Source organism: Mesocricetus auratus, unplaced genomic scaffold (genome assembly GCF_017639785.1).
Source record: "Mesocricetus auratus isolate SY011 unplaced genomic scaffold, BCM_Maur_2.0 Super-Scaffold_100010, whole genome shotgun sequence".
Classification (NCBI taxonomy): Eukaryota; Metazoa; Chordata; class Mammalia; order Rodentia; family Cricetidae; genus Mesocricetus; species Mesocricetus auratus.
In genome coordinates, this window is record NW_024429194.1 from 34149633 (window position 1) to 34167807 (window position 18175).

An 18175-nucleotide genomic window follows, 5' to 3' on the forward strand; every position below is an offset into this window, starting at 1 on the left:
ACCAGAGTGGATAATTGCAACACTCAGGCTGAGGCAGGGTGACAAACCGCTGGAGGCCTTCTTGAGGTAGTACTGAGATCGCCCTTTCTCCCAGAATTTAAAAAACAAAAACAAAAGGAGGCGAAAATCAATAAACACAAATTTTAATTAGACGAGACTCCCTCTAAAGCCCCTAAGCACTGGTGCGTGGGCGCTAGCAACGACGCATAACTCGCACTTCCTCCTGGGTGGGGTCTGAAATTGGTGGAAAGAAGTTATTTTTTCCCAGTAAGTTAGGGTTTTGTCGACGTCCGTGAGTTGGCGTTGCTTCCTGTAAATGGGAATCACCCACCTTGGCTGGTGGTTGGGGTCTGGGGCGGACCCCAGGGCTCCCTCTGGCCTTGGGCCGGGCGGCTCCTCCCTACTGGGCGGCCGAGGGAGGCAGGGCGGGGCACCGAGTCCTAGCGCAACCCGGCCCAGCCCAGTCCTCGCAGCCACCAGGGTCCAGGCGGATCTCACGGTCCCGAACAGCACAAGGCAAGTCAGGGGGCTGCTGCCGGCGGAGCTGACGGCACGGGGGTGGCGCTGAGCCGGGGCGCCCAAACTTTTCTGGCACCGGCGGCCGGCCGGTCCGCTCCGATCGTGAGCCCCAACCAGAGTGGGGGTCCGGTCACTTTCCCTGTGCGCCTGGGTAGGGCGTATGGCCTGGGCATGTGGCGCAGCCGCGTGCGGTGCGCACCTGAAAGCTGACCAGCATCTTGCAGGGCGCCCCTCTCAGTGGCTGAGAGGACGGTGTGTCGCAGGGCGTATTCCCCGCGTCGGGGCCCCAGAGTGTCTGTGCTGCGCGTGAGATGGGGCTATCATGGCCTTCCGCTGGGAAGAGGGAGGGAGGGAGCTAGCCCGGGGCCTGGCAGCCATCTGGAGCTGCTCCTGTATGTCCTGGCGCCACCAAGCTGGGCACAGATGGGTGACTAAGTCACGGGGGGGGGGGCCGCGGGGGGGAAGGTGGGAGGAGGGAGCTCTAGCACAGTGATTAGGGTGGAAGCCAGTGGGCCAAGCCTTAGGTTGAGTCCCTTCCTACCCATAACCTGTCCTGCCCCCAGCCCCTGGTGCCTTGTTCTGTGTGTCAGGAGCTACCCAGTTCATGAACTTTTTTTTTTTTTTTTTTGAGTTTCACTCACTCCAGTGTAGTCTTGAACTTGTTGCAATACTCCTCCTGCCTCAGATTCTTAAGTGCTGGAGTAGTACAAGTGAAAGCTGTTATGCCAGACTCTCATGACCTCCTTAGGTCTGAGTTAAAATAAAAACAACATAAGGAAATGGGAAAAGGGAAATGGGGTCGGGAGGACTGGGAATGAGCCAGAACAAGAGAGAGGGAGCCTGGACTCTCTTTATCAGGTCCTGTCCTTTGGGGGCTCCTTCCCCTGCCACTCACTCCACTGTGGCTTGTGTGGGGTACCCATGAGGCTGGGGGTCAACCTGAGTACCCTCAACACAGGGTAAGCGGGGAGAGCTGTCACGGAAGGTCTGTCAGGTGTCTGGTTCTCTGGGACTCTGAAATATTTATCTCAGTGCTGAGCTTTGGTTTCAGAGCTGGTGCCTGTGGCCTGGCCAGCGGCAGGGCAAGCCAGTGCTTGTTAGGGTATCACACTTCCTCTTACTTCACTTGCGTGTTCTCCTTACCTCAGTCATGGAGACCTGGCTTTTTTTGTTTGTTTGTTTTGTTTTGTTTTGTTTTGTTTTTTTCGAGACAGGGTTTCTCTGTGGCTTTGGAGGCTGTCCTGGAACTAGCTCTTGTAGACCAGGCTGGCCTGGAACTCACAGAGATCTGCCTGCCTCTGCCTCCCAAGTGCTGGGATTAAAGGCGTGTGCCACCAATGCCCGGCCCGAGACCTGGTCTCGGTTCATAGTTTTAAGGGAAGTGAGACGGATGCTACAAGGGCCCTGACTTCCTGTCTGACTTCAGGGCTGCTCTTGTAAAACTGGGCAGATCAGAGGGGTAATGACAGGTTAGTTGGCAAGCAATAGAAGCTCATGTCATGGGCTAGGGTAATAGGTTCTTTGGCTCAGCCTCCTCCCTAGGAATGGGGGAACCCCAGGTAGAAGCCATCTACAGCACAGCACATCTAACCCCAAGACCTCTGAGAGCGTCCTTAAGAAAGAGTGAATGTGTGGTGGTGTATGCCTTTCATGCCAGAGGCTGATGCAAGAGTGGTGGGCTCAAGACTGGCCTAAGCTTCAAGGGAAGACCTTGCCTCACAAAAAAACAAAACAAAACAGCACTGGTCGTAGAACCTCATTCTGCTTAGAAGACTAAGACAAAAGGAGGATTGCAAGCCAGACTGCAGATCTGGAGCCAACCTGGGCTCCAGAGTGAGACTTTGTCTCTATAAGCCACAGTGAGGGGACACACATTATCTTCAGAGTGCCTTCAGTTCTCTTGGGAATGCTGAAGAAAAGATGACCTTGACAGAGTCTTCCGGCCCTGGCCTGACCTGAGATTTGGGGAATTGTTTTGAAGTGGAAATAAGATGCACAAGTCCACAGGCCTACATGTCTCTGGTTTAATGCATCAGTTAGGGAGGAAGATTAGACTTCCTTGTGTAGAATGACTGGTGCACTGTCTATGACACAGGTGATGTTTAGGGGTGTTCCTTTTCCTCCATGCCATGAAAAACATTCCACCAGGGAGGTCCAGCAGCTGGAAGGAAGGGTGGGGAAGCCCCTCCAGAGGATCCTAGCACTCAGGTGATTCCCTGAGAACTGGTCCACTACCCACAGGTTCTTCCTGTGGGATCTTCCTGCTTCTGCCAACCCAGTGCTAGGGTTACAGGTGTACAGCACCATGTCCTGCTCATGTGTGGTGCTTTAAAAAGTTCTATTCACTTGTGTGTGTGAAAGTGAGTGCATGCACATGGAGGTCAGAGGACATGCTCCTCTCCTTTCACCACAGGGTTCTGGGGCTCCAACTCGGTTGTCAGGCTCAGCAGCAAATGCCTTTACCTGCTGATCCACCTAGACCTTCTGCCTCTTTCTTAGTGCAACTGTTCTCAGGAGCAGGCTGGTGGGAACATGGGGCTTTAGGAGATGGGTAAGGGACAAGGGTTTTCTTAGGGTTGGTCCCTGTGTAATACAGCTGGCCTGGGGCAGCATCACACAGGCTGTCAAGAGTGAGGGCCTTGTGGGAACATCTTAGGAGCCTGAGTTAATGGCCACCTCTTGCCTAGAACATGCCGTGAGCCTCTGCCTCTGTATATGTCTTACACATTACTTGAGGCACGAAGTGTGTAGAAGCCATTCTGCTCTGAAGCTTTCTGTTCTGTTAGCCCGACTCTACAGAATCAAACTGGCTGGACTGAAGCGGATTTTGATCTTTCAGCTCGGGATGTACCGATCTAACAGATATAAAAATGGAGTTTGGAAGCAGGAAGTGACCTACCCAATTCATGGACTGGAGTCAGTGTCAACATAAGGACAGTTAGGTCCCTGCTCCTACCCTGGAGACTTGGACAGAGATGGGAAGAGGTGTCCACATCACTGTGCACTCAGCTTTGCCCTCTTCATGCCTCGCCTTTAGCCCTGTGTTGCCCCCATCAGGTGAGGGTGCCTCAGGGGTTTCCCTGTCAGTTATGAAAGCAGCCCAAATCAGATATCAAGTTCAAATCATCTCTGCTGTTTACCTTCCTTGAGCCTTTAAATTCTAACACCACACACACACACACACACACACACACACACTCCAAATTTCAACATTTTCTTTTGAGAAAGGGTCTTGCTAGTTGATCTGGTGCTCACTGTGTAGCTCAGGCTGGCTTTGAACATGAAGCAATCCTGCTTTAGCTTCCTAAGTGCTGGTATTACAGGTGTGTACCACCATTCCTGGCTCTCATATTTAGCATTTTTATTGGCAGAGTGATCTTTTGTGAGCATCAGAAGGACCTTAGTTGCATTTGGCTTGGTTGCTTAGTAAGTGCTGACCTTACCACTCTTAGGTGGCTGTATTCCTTCCCTACCCTCTGTGATTTTCCACTGTGGTGTGTTTAACAGTCCCAGTCTCCTGCTCATCTCCCTCCTAACCTGGATATGGAGAGGTAAGCACAAATGGGGTAGGAAGGGCCTTTGTGTCAGAAATGGCAGCTGCCCTGTTAATGGTGTCCTCTTTTTTGATTTTTTTTTTCCTCTCGAGACAGGGTCTCACCATATATCTTTGGCTGTCCTGGAACTCATCTGTAGACCAGGCTGGCATTGAACTCACATAGATTTGCCTGCCTCTGCCTCCTAAGTACTGGGATTAAACATCTGAGTCACTATGCCTAGCCCTCTTTTCTTATGTGTGTACCCAGGCCACTCTGACTGGTCATGTAGCTGGGATCTCTGAGATTACAACCCCATGACTTAGTTCTGTCCCCAGAGATAAGGGTGAAGGACACGCTGCAGGACTGGGCCTTCCACACTCGATAAGACTCAGCCTTCTGTTTCTGTGGATCCAGAGAGAGGGACTCTAGAGGTGGGATCTGGGGAGCGGCCTGGAGCCTGGGAGGAAAGCAGTGGGGTGGGCAGTCTGAGCAGGAAAAAATGTGGGCACTGGGGAATAGGTGGCTTGTTCTGGCACCTGTGGCTCTCCTGCAGGGACAGCCTGGGAAGGCAAGTTCTAAATTACCTAAAAGTACTTTTTTCCAAAGATAGAGATTCACTACCATTTCCTGATTGACCTGGAACTTGCTATATAGACTAGACTGACCTTGAACTCACAGAAATCAGCCTGCCTCTGCTAGAATTAAAGGCAGGAAGCCCCATACCTGGCCCAGAAGTTCCAAATTCTTGGCCAAGAGGGCCTGTCATGGGCTGGCGTGCTAAAGCTTCCTGGTTCCAGCTGACACTTCAATGTTTGGTCCCCTCTACTTCACCTCTTCGTCCCTAGGCCAGGCCACCCTAAGAGTATGAAGTTGGCTCTGGGTTCCTTTTCCCAGAAGCCATCCTGATGGCTGGCTTAGATGCTCTTGGTTGCTTCCTTTACTTCTCTGTTCTCGTGGCTATTCGCAGGGGTGGGAGGTGTTTTCTTGGGGAGACCTGCGTGCAGGGGTGGGGCTTCCTGAGATGCTGGCTGAGCAATTCTTTCCATTCTGGTCTGGGCATGAGTTCCTGGCAGTCAGAAGGGCAGGCTGCCTGGACCAGCCAGCTGTTCTTTTCTGTCCTTCCCTCCAACACACACCCTGTTGCTGTAACCCCAGTAGCTCAGCCTTTTCTCTACAGATTCCAGAGTCTTAACATTTCATATGGCCCAGAAGAGCCAGAGCTAGAGTCTGACCTCAGCAGGCCAGGTACAAAGTCAGCCCCCTGATACAAACAGGGTCAGTGGGGAATGGCATACCCAGATTCTACATCGAAAACCTTGGCCACCAAAAAAACTGTCGGAGCCCAATACACACTCCTGTGGCCACCATGACTGAGTCAGTAAGGGGCTCTGGTACTTTCCTGAGATGGGATGTATTACCTGAGAGGTACATGCTGAGACATGGGATTACCAGGATGGGACAAAGTATGGACACTTGGCTCACAAGCTGGTGTTTGCTCACAAAGAAGCTGGATACTCCCCTCCCCCTCCCCCTCCCCCCACCCCCACATAGCTTCAGCTTCAGGCCTCATCTGTGCTGTCTCCTCGGCTCTTTTCCTTGCCCTTCCTCCTACCTATTGTTCTGTAGTCCCCATGCCTCAGCTTGGCTAAGAGAATGGCTGGCCACTTCCAGACTCTGTTTTTACATCTGTTAGATGGATATATCCTGGGCTGAAAGTTCAAAAATCCATTTCAGTCCTGCCAGTTTGATTCTGTATAATCAGGCTAACAGAACAGAAAGCTTCAGAGCAGAATGGCATACCCCTGCCCTAGGAATCTACACACTGGTAGATGCTAGCCCAGACCTCAGCCCTAGTAGAAGCCTTGGTGGTAGAATCCTCATAGAGTCCAGGCAGGAACTGGGGCCTACACAGAGCCAAGTCAGGGGTTCTGGGTTCCACAAGTTCTTGCTGGTCTGACAGGTGTTGTCCTTGCCATGACTCTGGTGAGTGTGGCAGAGGTTGGCAACTTCCTGGCTGGTACTAATAAAGGGGTTACTCTCCTGAACCCAAGGTCAGACAGCCAGGATTGTATCGTGGCCTCGGATCAGTTTGTTGTAAGTGGGTGGGTGTCCTCTAGATTCTGACATTTCGAATCTCCCCCCTTGTGCTGATACTGGGACTGGCGCTACTGTGGGGAGGCTCAATGGTTAGGTTTCTGTGTAAGCCTGCTCTTCACTGCTGGAGGATTTGAGACCAAAGTTATGGTAGATGGATGAGAGATTGGGACAGACAAGACTATCCAAATAAGGAACTCATATAGAAGGACAGCAGAGTTGGCCTTGGGGGCAGGCCTTGACTTCATCATACCCAGTGTCTTTGTAATGACAATGCTCACCTGCTAGGCTACTCTAAGGCTTTAGGGAAATCACAGCTGAAAACAGCCAGAATGTATCCGTGGTTAGGCTGGGCATGCAGCTTTCCTTTTCATTTTTACAGTTCCTTGGGAGGCACTGTCACTGGTTTTGATCCCATTTTCCAGGTGAGGACACTGAAGAGCAACATCCCTGGTTCAGAAGGGCAGGTGGCTAAGGACCAGGCAGGTCCGCTGGTAAATTCCTCTTGACCACAAGCATGACAGGGCAGGGCCAGGGAGAGCTGGAGGGAGGCCCATGAGTAAGCAGGAGCTACTCTAGACCCTGGAGCCCCATCCCAGCAGTGAGTCACTCCTCCCCCAGATCACTGCCACCTCTCACTCAGGGAGGTGGGAGGGGCAGCTGTCTGCTAAGCCAAGAAGGGCAAGCCCTGAATAGTCCTTTTCCCAGGGCCATAGAAGGCTCCCAGAGCCGTCACTGAGCCCTGAGATCACTGAGTCACCCCATTTCCCTTATGCCTTGTGAAGGGCCAGGTCATTGTGACATCATGGCTTGGTGGCACTGCTGGGACTCTGACAACAGGGCCGTGGCAGCGCCTGTGGACTGTTTAGCCATCAGCCTGCACACCCCAATGGTGGCTTTCAGATAGACCAGGGTTATTGAGATGAGTGCCGTAATGAAAAGACAGGCACACTGACACCAAAGGTAACCTGCTTCGTCCTTGTCCTTCCAGCTGGAATGCCATCCTTTCTGTGGAGTCAGAGGGGACCCTAGGAGGGGAGGGAGTAGCATTTAGGGGAAGAAGCCTTTGGTCCAGAGGATGGGACAGGAAAGACCCTGCTTCTTTTGTCTTGCTTGTGATTATTCTGTCCTTCCATAGCCCCAGACCTCTCCGGACCAGTTCCAATGGCTGGGTCTTAACCTCACTCTTCACGATTGGTACCCATTCCCCCAGGTGCTCTGCCCTGCTCGCTGCCTGTCTCCTACGCTTTCCTGCCTGGCTCACCTCTCATATCCTCACTGTCAAGAAGGGCTTTCTTCTTTCTGGCTTGACACATTCTTGCTCTGGGGAGATGAAGAACAGCTTTCCTCAATGTGACCAGCTCAGAGACCTGGCCTGTCACTCGATACTGACCACTTTCCCTTGTGAATAACCCCTGTTGTTCTGAGAGATGATGTGACCGGCTCTCTATCTGATCTCTGGGCTGCACTGGGTGCCCTGAAAAGATGAGCCAGGACTCTTGCCCTTCCAGCAGCAGCTCTGAGGGTGCTGCTGGCCTGGATTTGAGGGTCTTCCCTGAAAGGCAGGGGGTATACACAGGAAGGGGTGGTTCTGAGGGAAACCAGGACACCTCTTCCTTAGCTTGTCTGTGTCCTCATCTCAGAGGCCCCACAGGCTGTGAAGAACTTGGCAGAGGAGGCCTACAGAGTACAGCATAACACAAAGGACATACACCAAGACCTCAAAAAGCTCCCTCTGTTCAGGCCGTGCTCCTAAGACGGGTATCTAGGACAGTGGAAGCTGCTTCACTCTGCTAAGCCTTGAGGCTCATCTGAAGTGAGCATAGCCCCTGGAGTGCCCCTCTCCCTGACTGGAGCTCCCAGCAAGCTGCAGGGCTCTCCTGTCAGAGGCACTCCATCGTGTGCCCTCCCTCCTCAGATAGCTTTCCTTGACCCTGCCACTGCTGCAGGGTCAAGAAAACTCAGGGGTAATGTCTACTCCCAGGAGGTCAGTGAAGGGAGCAGCAGGCACAGGCTGCCACACGTCTCTGTGGTGGGAACCCGAATGTCCTGTCTCCTGCCTGCCCTGCCCCGCCCCTGCTTCGGGGCCTGGCAGTTCTGGCACAGTGGCAGGCTTGTTTTCCTCGTCCTCCTTCCTGCTCAGCCTCTAGCCTGGCTCCACCCTGTGTCTGGCTCTCAAGCTTGCTGCTCCAGCCAGCTGCTATGGGTGCTGGGCTGACCCCTCTAGAGGGTCCCAGCTGACCAGCCCTGTGACTCACCAGGAAGTCCTGCCAGGGGCGATTCGGCTTCTTCCCTGGTTCCACTGTGAAGCCACCACAGCGAGGTTTCCTTGAAGAACAGGGAGTTCCCAGGTGGAGGACAGGGAGTTCTGCAGTTGTGATGTTGAGTATCTGACTAATCCCTACTCCTACTCTGTTGTGGCCAGGGAGCGAGCGGGACAGGGAAAGGGAGGCCCCAAATAAAGGCTGCTGTGAGAGTATAAAGCCAGGGGCTGGCCCAGTGGGGTGGTGGCCTGTGGGCAGTGAGTGGCATGTCTGATCTAGAGACACAGCCTGTAAGGCAGCGAGGATGGAGCGAGCAGTCCAGAACTCATGACCTCTTGCTTGTTTCCTATTGCAGGTCCCAGCAGCTGGGGTTTCCCCTCAGCCCTTGAGCGGCCATGTCCAATCCCACTGCCCCACCTCCCTATGAGGACCGAAATCCTCTGTACCCTGGTCCTCCACCTCCTGGGGGCTACGGGCAGCCATCTGTCCTGCCAGGTGGATACCCTGCCTACCCTGCCTACCCCCAACCAGGTTACAGTCACCCTGCTGGCTACCCACAGCCGATGCCTCCCATCCGTCCAATGCCCATGAGCTACGGTGAGTCTTGGAGCATGGCTGGGGGTGGCTGGGAAGAGGTAGACATGGGGTCCAAAGAGGCCTTTCATCCCTTCCTCCTACCATCCCTTTCGGTAGTCTGTTCCTCTACCTGTCCCGCCTTCCCCTTCCCCTCTTTCCTCCGTCCACTTGCTGACCTATGTATTCAGTAAGACATATGCCAGAACTTACAGCTGGGTGAATTGATGGCTTCTAAGTGGTAGCCTAAGGAACCACTTCTGTTTCTCAACAAGGCTGTTGCCAGTGTGTGGGGGTGCCATGTCTTCCTTAGGAACCCTAAGCACTTTTTTTTTTAATATCCTAGGGCTGACATCTCCATCCTTTATATACAGTCTGATTTTTGCCAACAGCCAAAATGTCATGGTTGGTCAGTAAAGGTGAGGTTAGACTATAGTAAGCCTCCTTTCTGGGGGGTGGATTTTGCATTTCTTTTTGGTATGGGAAACTGAATTCAAGGTCATCATATGCTGAGCATATGCTCTGCCTATGAGCTGCACCCCAACTCCTTCAGGGTAGACATTGGAAGCAGTTCCCAAAGAGGCATCCATGGAATGTTAGTGGCCTACAGTAGCCTCAGTGTCCCAGAGCCAGTGAGTGTGTGACCAGCTCCTGTGTGGGCATGTGATATCTGAGGCCAACCTTAAGATGTCCCTTACAGGTGACAGCTGATGTGCATTGTGAAGCCTACTGTAGACCACAGACCTTGTCCTCCTGTGCCCACTGTCTGTGCTTCCCCCCTCCTTTTCTCTGCCCCCGACCCCCAAGGCTACTGCTCTGCCAGCCGGTTCTACTCCCTAGATGCCACCTGCTTCCCTAGATGGTGTTGCCACTATCCTGCCCCCAGTTGATGGGGGCTGGGCACAGAGCCTGCAGCCGATGCCTGCTGACAGCTCTTTCTCACCTAAGCCCAGTTGGGGTCACTCTGAGGGTGCCTAGACAACTCGAGTGTGATAAGAGTCTGTGAGTTACAAATGTGTCTTCTGTACAGCGGTTCCTGAGCCTTTGTCTGAGACAGGGTCAGGAGTGCTTTGAGATGGAGGCTACCTGTCCTAGGTCCCCAGTTGTTTGATGTAATCTATCTGTTCCCAGGCCATGACTATAGTGGAGAGGAGAGAGCTGTAAGTGACAACTTTGGTCCTGGAGAATGGGATGACAGGAAAGTCCGACATACCTTCATCCGAAAGGTGAGTTATGGGCTGGGACTTGGGGGAGGCTTAGGCACAGGTACACATTCCCACATAAATGCCTTAGTTGCCTACCTCCTTGTAGTTCTGTACCCTCCTCAGAGGGAATCCCCCTCTTTACGATCCCCTTTGCCTTGACTTTGTTTTGGGATGATGGAGTCACCCTGGTAAGGTTACTTGGATTCTGCACTTCCCCTCCCCCTGTTCTGTTAGACAGCAAGCAGCAGGGAGCTGAAATGAACACGCTGTATCTAAGTCACCACACATCCCTTCTCTCAACCCTTGTCATAGAGAACTGCTCGCTCTTAGTACAGGAGCAGGCAGGCAGGACCACAGGGCAATACACTGAATATAAGCTGGGTGCTGGACGGGAGGAAGGGGGACAAGACAGACAGCTGGAGGGGGCAGTGGAGTCACTTCTACGCCAATCTGCAGTCAGGGAAGAATCTTTGAGGGCTCAAAAAGTAGAGTCTTCCAAATTACAGTCATTCTTTATCTTTTTAAAGCTGATTTTATTTTTAATTAAGGTGTGTGTGTGTGTGGTGTATATATGGGTATGTGCATGTGAATGCAGTATCTAAGGAGTCCAGAAGAGGGCATCAGATCCTCTAGACCTAGAGTTACAGGTAGTTGTGAACTGCCTGATGTGGTTGCTGGGAACTGAACTCAGGCAAGAGTATGAGCAATATATACTCTTAACCACTGAGTCCTCTCCCCAGCCAAAGCCTTCCAAACTAAAAAGAGACCCCTTGTACCACTACCAAGACGGGGGTGGAGTTGGTGGGTGGGGAGGGGAGGCTAGTATGAGATTTGAGCTACATCGCTGGCTGTCTGTTCCAGGTCTACTCTATCATTTCCGTCCAGCTGCTCATCACGGTGGCCATCATTGCTATCTTCACCTTTGTGTGAGTCTCTCCTTTTCCCAGCTTGGGTTACCTGCTGGGCTGCCCATGAAGGGGTGGCTCTCAGCTGGAGGCAGACAAAGCATCATCTGACTCCTCTCTTGGAACCTCTGTTTCATAGGACACCAGTCAGTGAGTTCGTGAGGAGGAATGTGGCTGTGTACTACGTGTCCTAGTGAGTGCATGGTGTTGCTGCTGGGATGGGAGATGGGGATGGGGGCAGCTGACCAGCTTTTGTTCAGGGCAGGGGTTAATATGCCCTAGGAGAGAGGCCCTCCAGGAGTCGGTGCCAGTATCCAGGCAGCAGGGGCTGGGGGGCACCTGAGGGGGAGTAACATCACAGAATGCTACAACAGGACCAGAGAGACAGGGTGTGGTGGTGACATGTAGAGTTCATGGTACTGCCCAGACTCTCTTACCCAATGTCTATGATCACATCCTTTTGGTCCAAACCTTGTCCCAGGCTTCTCGGTGCCCTGACTGAGAATCTTTTTTTGTTTGTTTGTTTGTTTGAGACAGGGTTTCTCTGTATTGTTTTGGAGGCTGTCCTGGAACTCGCTCTGTAGACCAGGCTGGCCTCGAACTCACAGAAATCCACCTGCCTCTGCCTCCTGAGTGCTGGGATTAAAGGTGTGCACCACCAACTTTTTTTTTTTAAGATTTATTTATTATGTATAGTGTTCATATACACAGAAGGGGGCACCAGATCTTATTATAGATAGTTGTGAGCCACCATGTGGTTACTGGGAATTGAACTCAGGACCTCTAGTGGAGCAGCCAGTGCTCCTAACCTCTGAGCCATCTCTCCAGCCCCCCTTGCTTCCTACAAAGAAATAGCTTGTCAAGAAGCCTTGGCTGCTGAGTGGTGCCCTTGGTGCGCTAGAGGCAGGCCCAGGGAGGTTTGGTCCATAACTATGTCCTATCTCTTCTCTCAGTGCTGTCTTCATCATCACCTACCTAATCCTTGCCTGCTGCCAGGGACCCAGGTGAGTGCTGGGGACCCAGACAAGAGGAGAGCAGAAAGCAGAAAGCGGGATAGGAACAAAGGATTTTGAGAGGCAAAGGGTTCATACAGTGGTAAGAGACTCAACGAGGGGTACGTGTGAGAAGAGGTGGTCAGTGGTCACAAAGTAGCTGTCGATCATCCTTACAAGCGATGTAAGAATCACACATATAAAATAAACAGCATTTCGAGCATTTAACAAACAAAAGGGGAGGCAGCAGAACGGCTCACTAGGTAAAGGTACTTTCCACAATGCATAATGATCAAAGTTTGAGGCTAAGACCCGCATGCTGGAAGGAGAGAGATGATTCCCACGAGCTGTCCTGGGGTGCATGTATACATACACAAGTAATAGAAAATTAAAAACCTAAATGGGAAAATCACGAATCTCTACAGGAGGAACTCAAGGTTCACACAGGCCACACGAGCGCTCTAACAAGTCCAGGATTTGCTGGCTCCATAGACAGGTCTATCCCAGGTTATCCTTGTGTAAACACTTGAGTACCCTCCCTGAGGAAAAGGCTTATTCTTCGGGAACTTCCTTCTGCTGAAGGAACTGCTGAAGGAACTGCTGAGATTGATGGGCCCAAGGCAGGTTAACCAGGGTCTCTCTCTCTCTCCCCCTTCAGACGCCGGTTTCCATGGAATATCATCCTGTTGACTCTCTTTGTAAGTCTACAAGGGGAATGGGAAGCGTCTCCCGAGAAGAGTTGGGGACACCTGGGGGAAGACTCCCTGGCTGTCTCTTCACCCTACCTGGCCCTGTTCTTGTTTTCCTTCGTGGCATTCTTTTCAGTACAGTTCATCTGTCCCCAGCTCTGGCAGGGCCGTGGTGACCAGTGTTGGGACTGGACCTCAGAGCCTGACACTCTTAACTGTTGGCCTTATTTCTCTCCTTCCTTCAGACTCTGGCCTTGGGCTTTATGACAGGCACCATTTCCAGGTATGCTCAGGGACATTCCTCCATACTCTTGGGAAGGGAGTGTTGGGAAGGGTTGGACGGACTCTGGGCACAATCCTGGACGTAGGGACTCTACACTCATGGCTTATGACTTTGTCCCATGTCAACTCTTCCTTCTCCCCAGTATGTACCAAACCAAAGCCGTCATCATAGCAATGATCATCACTGCTGTGGTATCCATTTCTGTCACCATCTTCTGCTTTCAGACTAAGGTGAGGATGGGGAAGGGCCTTCCCTGGCCACCTGGTCCTTTTATACATAAACACCTTTGGGTTTGGTGCTCCGGCAGGCCTGGGAGGGCCTAGAACCTTGTAGACCAGGGATTTCCTTAGCCTAATGTCTGTTTCTCGTGTATGTGTCCTTAGCGTGTCATTGTCACTGTCACTGCCATGCCCCTAGGAGCGGCACTGGGCTGCAGGGTCAGTCCTCTGGGATGCTGAGGATGGCAGTCCTCTGAGCATATTTCCTTCTCCCTTTCTTCCAGGTGGACTTCACCTCATGTACAGGCCTCTTCTGTGTCATGGGAATTGTGCTGATGGTGACTGGGATTGTTACTGGCATTGTGCTAGCATTCAACTATGTGAGTGTCCTGCTGCAGACTTCCTGTAGAGCAGGGGCGGGCTCTGGCTCCCACACCCTCCCGTTAGCTAGTGCCAGCACCAGCACAACACCATCCCTTTGGGTCAGAGTAAGCCTTTTGGCAGATGGTAAGGCATAACCCTTGGGCCCTGGGTATCACCACTGAATTCCTACAGGAAATGGTAGGTTATCTGAGAACAGCTTCTGTGAGGCAAAGCTAAAGGACCAAGTCAGGTCTGGATGTGAGGGGCTCTGATGCCTTCTCTGCTTCCAGTCAGCCAAGGGGAGAGCCCAGGGCTGAAGGGGAAGGATCAGGACGAGAGGTGCTGCCTACCCCACCCTGGCTGGTCCTGGCCTGTGCACAGGCACCTGGCAGCAGTGTGGAGCAGGATGGCAGGCAACTCAAGGTTGTGGAAGGGCCTCTCTAAGCTGTCCCTAAGGTGGGTTGTAGGAGCCAGTTAGTAGCTTCACTGGGCCTGCCCCTCCTGAGTTCGCTCTGCTCAGTTGCCTTGTTTTCAGGACCTACAACAGACACTCCTATACTTTGACTAGCTTTCAGTTTGGCTGAAAGGTACTGTGACTGGTTTTATATAGATGTTGTGGCAGTTTCTGCTCTCTGGCAAATAAGTCACATTCTTAGTTTCTCCCAGGATCTAGAAGCAGGGTAGGGGACCCTGGAGAGGTAGCTCCCTTGACCTCCCTGCTCTGCTGCTGGAGTCCCAGGGTCAGCTGGGTCTTGAGGGTCTGCTTCCGTCATGCTTTGCTTGGCTTCCTAATGCTGTACTATGCTATTTCATAGATTTACTGGCTCCACATGCTCTATGCTGCTCTGGGGGCCATCTGCTTCACCCTGGTAAGTTTGGTCCCTGTTCTGGGAGGGGAAGCTGAGAGGGTAGAGATGGAATTTAGGGAGCTTGGGAGGTGGGGAGGGGCCATGGATAACTGTTCTCTTTTCTATTTGGAGATTCTAGAAGTTTCTGGCATCCCTGTTGTCTTTTTGTTGGTTTGTTTTTCGAGACAGGGTTTCTCTGTGGCTTTGGAGGCTGTCCTAGAACTCGCTCTTGTAGACCAGGCTGGTCTCGAACTCACAGAGATCCACCTGCCTCTGCCTCCCGAGTGCTGGGACTAGAGGTGTGCCACCGTCTGGCCCCTGATGTCTTTTGTTCACACGCCCTGCTGGGTGACAACAGGGTGTCAGCCTTCTTTGACAGAGAAGCGAACTGCTCAAAGGCAGAGACCATGTTCCACACCACTCCTTAGTGATTCCATTAGCAATCAGGAGAGACAGCACAGGTCTCAGGACACTCTGCTGACCAGAGATGAACTCTGGACGCTCACATCCGATTTCCCTGCAGTTCCTGGCTTACGATACACAGCTGGTCCTGGGGAACCGGAGGCACACCATCAGCCCGGAGGACTACATCACAGGTGCCCTGCAGATCTACACTGATATAGTCTACATCTTCACCTTTGTGCTACAGCTGGTGGGGAGTCGAGACTGAGAGCTACTCCCTTCTCTGGCCTGGGACTCATCCTTTCCTATTGGGCTGGTCCCTAGTTCCCTCTCCCCTCAAGTAAACTGCCCAGTTTCCTCTCTGTCCTGGGGGGGGGGGGGGAGGGCCTCTGGCTGTATTATGTGAGAACCAAGGGTGCTGAAGTTACAACTCTTGCCCTTGGTGGGCTTGGTAAAGACTAGACTGAAGTTGTATCTCTTCCTCTTTACCCACAGTGAGCATGCACAAAACTTTTAGTATGCATGTGGTGGGGGAGTGGGGAGCCTGTGAACACAGGAGCTTCAAGGTGAAGAGGCTCCCGTCCTGCCTCGGCCGTAGGGTTCTAGGCTAGGGAGCTGGAGCTGTTCCCCTCCTGGATCCAATAAAGCCAGATACCTTGCCCCCCCACTCCAGCACTCACGGCCACTTACCCTGTCAGAACTCTTGGGCTTGGCATCTCGTAGCTCTGGAAGCTAGGAGATCTGTGCCCTGCGGTCTCCCTGTTCCAACCCCATCCTCCAGTAACATGTATAGATTATTTATCTGGGTTAGGGGGAAGACAGTGAGCAAAGTTCATTCAGTGTGGTGGGTTACGAATGGCATCCACTTGGCTGGTACCCATCTTGCCTACCAACCAGGCCCAAAGTGCTGAGGGCCTTCCGAGGCTTCCAAAGAGGCCCCTACTTCCTCTGCTTAGCCACTCGGGAGGTGTGAGATGGAGGTCAGCCAGTGCGGTGGTCTGTAGGAGCCTGAGTGTGGCTGGGAAGGAGTCTAGGGAAGACATGGGTGGGGACAGGGGAAGTAAGTGCCTTGGGTCCCCTCTCTGGCCAAGAAGCCACTCTGGTACCTAGTGATCTTCCCTTCTAACACAAGTTCAGTCTGCTCTGAACTGCTGGGAGGTTTTAGACGAGAACCCCCTCTCCAAGCTAGCTACTGCTTTCTGTATAATCCAAGCGCCTCCAGGTGGTACCAGGGTGGAGGCAGAAGCCAGTTTATCAGGTGGGGTGGGAAGCCTTCTTAGCCCAAAGACAGAATTAGAGCTATTCTGTCCAGCACTTGATTCGGAATATATCACAAAGGGACACAACTAGAAATGTAATAAAGTTTTATGTTGGCATTGAGACCCTGAGTAGCTGTGGCGTTCTTAACTGTAATGTGGTGGTGGCTTTGGTCCACCTCCTTTGCATCCCAGGCTGAGTCTCCAGCCTGTTCTACGGGACCAAGCAAATTTCTTTGGAGCAATTCTTGGTGATGGACAAGACAGGCTACTACAATGTCAAAAGTTGGTGGGGAAGGAAGAACCCTGTGGTAACACTGCTCACTTTAACTTTCCCATGAAGCTGTGTCTTTATATAACTTTTTTTTCAGGCAGGAAAGGGGATAGACCATGGGTTTAGAATTCTCTTGGAAACTAGTTTCTCTCACAAATGAGGGAAATGAGGCCCAGAGAGGCTGACATATTTGGATGCTTTTTTTCCTCATCCATGTCCTGAATGCTGCTTTTGATTTTTTTTTTTTTTTTGAGACAAGGGCTCTTATTATGTTCCTCTTGCTGTATTGGAACCCTGGTCTCAAACACAGAGATCCACCTGCCTCTGCTTCCTGAGTGCTGAGATTAAAGATGTCCATGCCTAACTGATTTTAACTGGTTTAAGGCTACATGGGAACCTGCCTTCCTGACCAGTGGCTCTAAGACTTGGGTCTCCAGGGCCTGTTCTTAGGCATGTTGCACATAAGTCTGTGGTTACTTTACCACCCAGCTGGGAACACAGGTCTTCTGTGAGGAAACAGGGATGAGCAGCCAGCCCCACTCTGCCCCTTCCCTCCCTGGGGCTTACAAATTCAGCCCTGCTTCCTTTCCATGCCAGTTCTTAATAACTTTATTTGCCTTTGGCTGGTTCCTCTGTGCGGAAAAGGTGGGTACTTGCAGCAGCTTGAGCATCATGCGCCCTCTGGTGGGTCGCAGGGGAAATGACCACAACTAGCCACACAGGACTCCAGTCAACAGTCTAATGCAAGGTTGCAGTGATCCTCACTCAGTTCTGTACCCCAGACCCAACTTCAGGGACCTGGGCTTGCTGGGAGGAAGGCCTGAACCTCTGGCTCTCATACTCGCCCGTGTTGGACACCCGCATGTTCTGCCGAGCCTTCATCTGCTTCAAACGGTCCTTGTCCACTTCCTGCTTGGTGAGGACGAAGAAGAGGATACCACAGGGGAAGCCGATGGCCCTAGGGATGGGGAGATGTGCACGGGGTTTGGGCAGGGACTGGGACTGAGCCAGAGGAGCTGGAAGAATCAGCCCAGCTTTGCCAAATGTACAAATGCTGTTGTGATACCTCTGTGTCTACCTGCCCTTTGTGTCGGCTGCTGGAGGGACCCTACAAATCTGATCCCGCTGCTGCCTGCTAAGACACTGTAACAGCTTTCTAGTATATCCTGGTCAACTCCAAACTCTAGGCATGGCAGACACTAAAGGGCCAGTGTGGGCCTGCCTACCTCTTCATTCCTCTTGTTATGGGTGATATTCAGGGGCTGTTTTCCTGCTGAATGCTCATGTGTGACAGTGATAGCCCTCTGTGAGTTAGCAAGGGTCCCCTCTGCCTAAACTGCCTCACATCCCCTCCCAGACCCCTCTTTTTTCTTTTTGGTGTTGCGGGTTGAACTTGGGGTTTCAAGGATGTTAAGCGTGCGCTTAACCACTAAAGTATATCAACCAGCAGCTGTCTTAATCTGAGCAACTACTACTCAAAGGCGGTCTTGGTAGGGGCCCAAGAGCATGAAGTCATGACCTGGTGCGAATCCCAGTTGGGAGCCCCAGTTCCCTCCTTGGTGAGACGGAAGTGCAATGTTTACCTCCAGAAGCTTGAAATGTTATATGGCAAAGTGCTGTCACGCCTCAGGCCCTTGCTGGAAAAAAATGTTGCTTTCCCTTTCCTTATGTCGATCAATAATATATATTAAAGCCAGAATCAGAAGCAAATAAACCCACAGAACCATTTCTAGCTTCTAAACAACACATTTCAA

The 18175-nt window shown here is 52.1% G+C and overlaps 2 protein-coding genes across 6 annotated transcripts in view; one reads left to right on the forward strand and one right to left on the reverse strand.

Moving 5' to 3' along the window:
- The window catches only part of Pnkd (PNKD metallo-beta-lactamase domain containing), a 66298-nt gene that overhangs the window by 46618 nt on the left and 1505 nt on the right, over positions 1-18175 (reverse strand). The window contains exon 3 of one of the 3 annotated variants that reach the window (XM_005088052.4): positions 17013-17379. The exons of the other annotated variants lie outside the window; for them this stretch is intronic. Coding sequence (XP_005088109.1) covers positions 17187-17379 — 193 coding nt within the window. The 3' untranslated portion in view covers positions 17013-17186. Of the gene's footprint in view, positions 1-17012; positions 17380-18175 lie in introns of those variants that run through there. 3 annotated transcript variants of the gene reach the window in all.
- Tmbim1 (transmembrane BAX inhibitor motif containing 1) lies at positions 375-16271 on the forward strand. 3 transcript variants are annotated; one of them, XM_040753340.1, is made up of 12 exons: positions 375-516; positions 8769-9010; positions 10118-10212; positions 11053-11117; positions 11236-11289; positions 12050-12100; positions 12747-12786; positions 13023-13060; positions 13203-13290; positions 13563-13658; positions 14457-14510; positions 15013-16271. In XM_040753340.1, exons 2-12 carry the CDS (start codon positions 8809-8811, stop codon positions 15157-15159), a joined length of 930 nt encoding a protein of 309 aa, XP_040609274.1. In that variant the 5' UTR covers positions 375-516; positions 8769-8808; the 3' UTR covers positions 15160-16271. The 3 variants fall into 3 exon arrangements, with proteins under 3 accessions (XP_040609274.1, XP_040609273.1, XP_040609275.1); XM_040753339.1 differs by lacking the exon at positions 375-516 and adding an exon at positions 8412-8531; XM_040753341.1 differs by lacking the exon at positions 375-516 and adding an exon at positions 9333-9405 and having other exon boundaries at positions 8872-9010.

Bases quoted from the DNA above. Each gene is read 5' to 3' on its own strand.
- Tmbim1 (XM_040753340.1), top strand. From the start codon at position 8,809: ATGTCCAATCCCACTGCCCCACCTCCCTATGAGGACCGAAATCCTCTG. The intron at 11,118-11,235 runs GTGAGTCTCTCC...TCTGTTTCATAG, and splicing joins ATTGCTATCTTCACCTTTGT to GACACCAGTCAGTGAGTTCG. The intron at 13,291-13,562 runs GTGAGGATGGGG...CCTTTCTTCCAG, and splicing joins TCTTCTGCTTTCAGACTAAG to GTGGACTTCACCTCATGTAC.